Genomic DNA, 1,606 nt, shown 5'->3' with positions numbered 1-1,606 from the left:
TTTTTTTGAAGGAACTCAATTGCTAGAAAATTAAGGAGTCTGCAAAACCTTACACCCTTTGAGTTTTTGCCTTTGTGTCTCTTTGTTACAGCAGCTTAACCTGACCTTAACCCAAAGTAGCACTCGAATCCTGGTCTCTCTGGTTTCCAGAGCACTTCTTTTTAACCATGATGCATTCTTTAGACTTCAGTTAAGTGACACAAGGTCGGAAATTTTGTTTGTCCCCTGCTAGACTCTTGAAAGAGTGTAAATAGTAACCAACCAATAGTAAAATGTAACAGATGTTCAATAAACATCTGTTGGAAGGATAAAGTAATAAACAAATGAACAAAAAGTGAAATGTAGGAACTATCTAAGTTTGGGACTGTGCAGGAAAGTTTAGGACAGATGAGTGCTGAATCTGGACACTCAGATGCTGCAATGCTGTGGTCACTGAGTAAAAACTGGCCTCCTGCTGATGACGGCCCCCAGAGCACCCTTCATGTCGCTGTTGCGTAGGCTGTAGATGAAGGGGTTCAGCATAGGAGTGACCGTAGTGTACATCACTGCAGCGGCTGTGTCCTTCTGGGCTGTGTGGGAGGACATGGGGCTGAAATAAACCCCAATGATGGTGCCGTAGAACAGGGAAACCACAGAGAGATGAGAACCACAGGTAGAGAAAGCCTTCCGCTTGCCTCTCGTGGACGGGATCCTCAACACGGCAGCAAAGATGCGCATGTAGGAGACCAAGATGCCCACAAAGGGGGTGATGATAGACAGGGCGCCCACAGTGTATACCATTGCGTGGTTGAGAAAGGTGTCAGAGCAGGCGAGCTTCAGCAGAGGGCTCAGGTCACAGAAGAAATGGGGGATCCGGTTGTGGGTGCAGAATGAGAGCCGGGTCAGTAATACTGTGTGGGTCAGGGCATTCCCGAAGGCTGCAGTCCAGGACGCTGCCACCAGGAGGCTACAGAGCTGTGGTGTCACAGTCATGGCATAGTGTAGAGGGTGACAGATGGCCGCATAGCGGTCATAGGCCATGGCAGTCAGCAGGAAGCTGTCGATGCCGGCAAACCAGATGAAGAAGAACATCTGGGCCAGGCAGCCAGCATAAGAAATCCCTTTGTGTCCTGACACGTGGTTGGCCAGCATCTTGGGGATGGTGGTGGAGGTGAAGCAAATGTCCACGAAGGCCAGGTTGGCCAGGAAGAAGTACATGGGAGTGTGGAGCCGGACGTCAGTGGCGATGGCCAGGATAATGGACAGGTTCCCCAGTTGTGTGACCAGGTACATGCTCAGGAAGAGTATGAACAGCAGCTGCTGTTGCTTGGGGTCCTCCGAGAGGCCCAGGAGCAGGAACTCAGAGACCAGGGTGAGATTTGCCCCAATTTCAGCCATCCTGAATCAATCAGAAAGGAAACAGAGGAGCTGTCCAGGGTCCTGGTCAAGGCCAGCCCCTCCTTTGCACCCTGGATCTCATCCCCTCGCCTTAGTTCAACCGTTCATCAATTCTTCCCACTCTTTTCTGCAGCTGAATCCCCCCACCCATTTGCTGGATCATTTCCATCAGTAAACACATATTCATTCTGCACAGCCCACCTGCAGGGTGTCACTAGCAGCTTGGTGG

At 50.6% G+C, this 1,606-nt stretch overlaps 1 protein-coding gene across 1 annotated transcript; it reads right to left on the bottom strand.

Annotated features, from left to right (window-relative positions):
• Positions 1–429: 429 nt before the first annotated feature.
• On the bottom strand, positions 430–1,377 carry LOC129558777 (olfactory receptor 1f45-like). The gene has a single exon (XM_055430202.2). It carries the CDS (start codon positions 1,375–1,377, stop codon positions 430–432), a length of 948 nt encoding a protein of 315 aa, XP_055286177.2.
• Between the last annotated feature and the right edge of the window lie 229 nt (positions 1,378–1,606).

The sequence above is a fragment of the Moschus berezovskii genome, chromosome 8, assembly GCF_049115385.1.
Source record: "Moschus berezovskii isolate FMDL1 chromosome 8, NW_MosBer_1.0, whole genome shotgun sequence".
Lineage (NCBI taxonomy): Eukaryota > Metazoa > Chordata > Mammalia > Artiodactyla > Moschidae > Moschus > Moschus berezovskii.
Note: the sequence above shows the minus strand (reverse complement) of the source record. Positions and strands in the feature narration are given on the sequence as shown.

What these genes read in the sequence shown, in the direction of transcription:
- LOC129558777 (XM_055430202.2), bottom strand. Translation starts at nt 1,377, where the DNA reads ATGGCTGAAATTGGGGCAAATCTCACCCTGGTCTCTGAGTTCCTGCTC.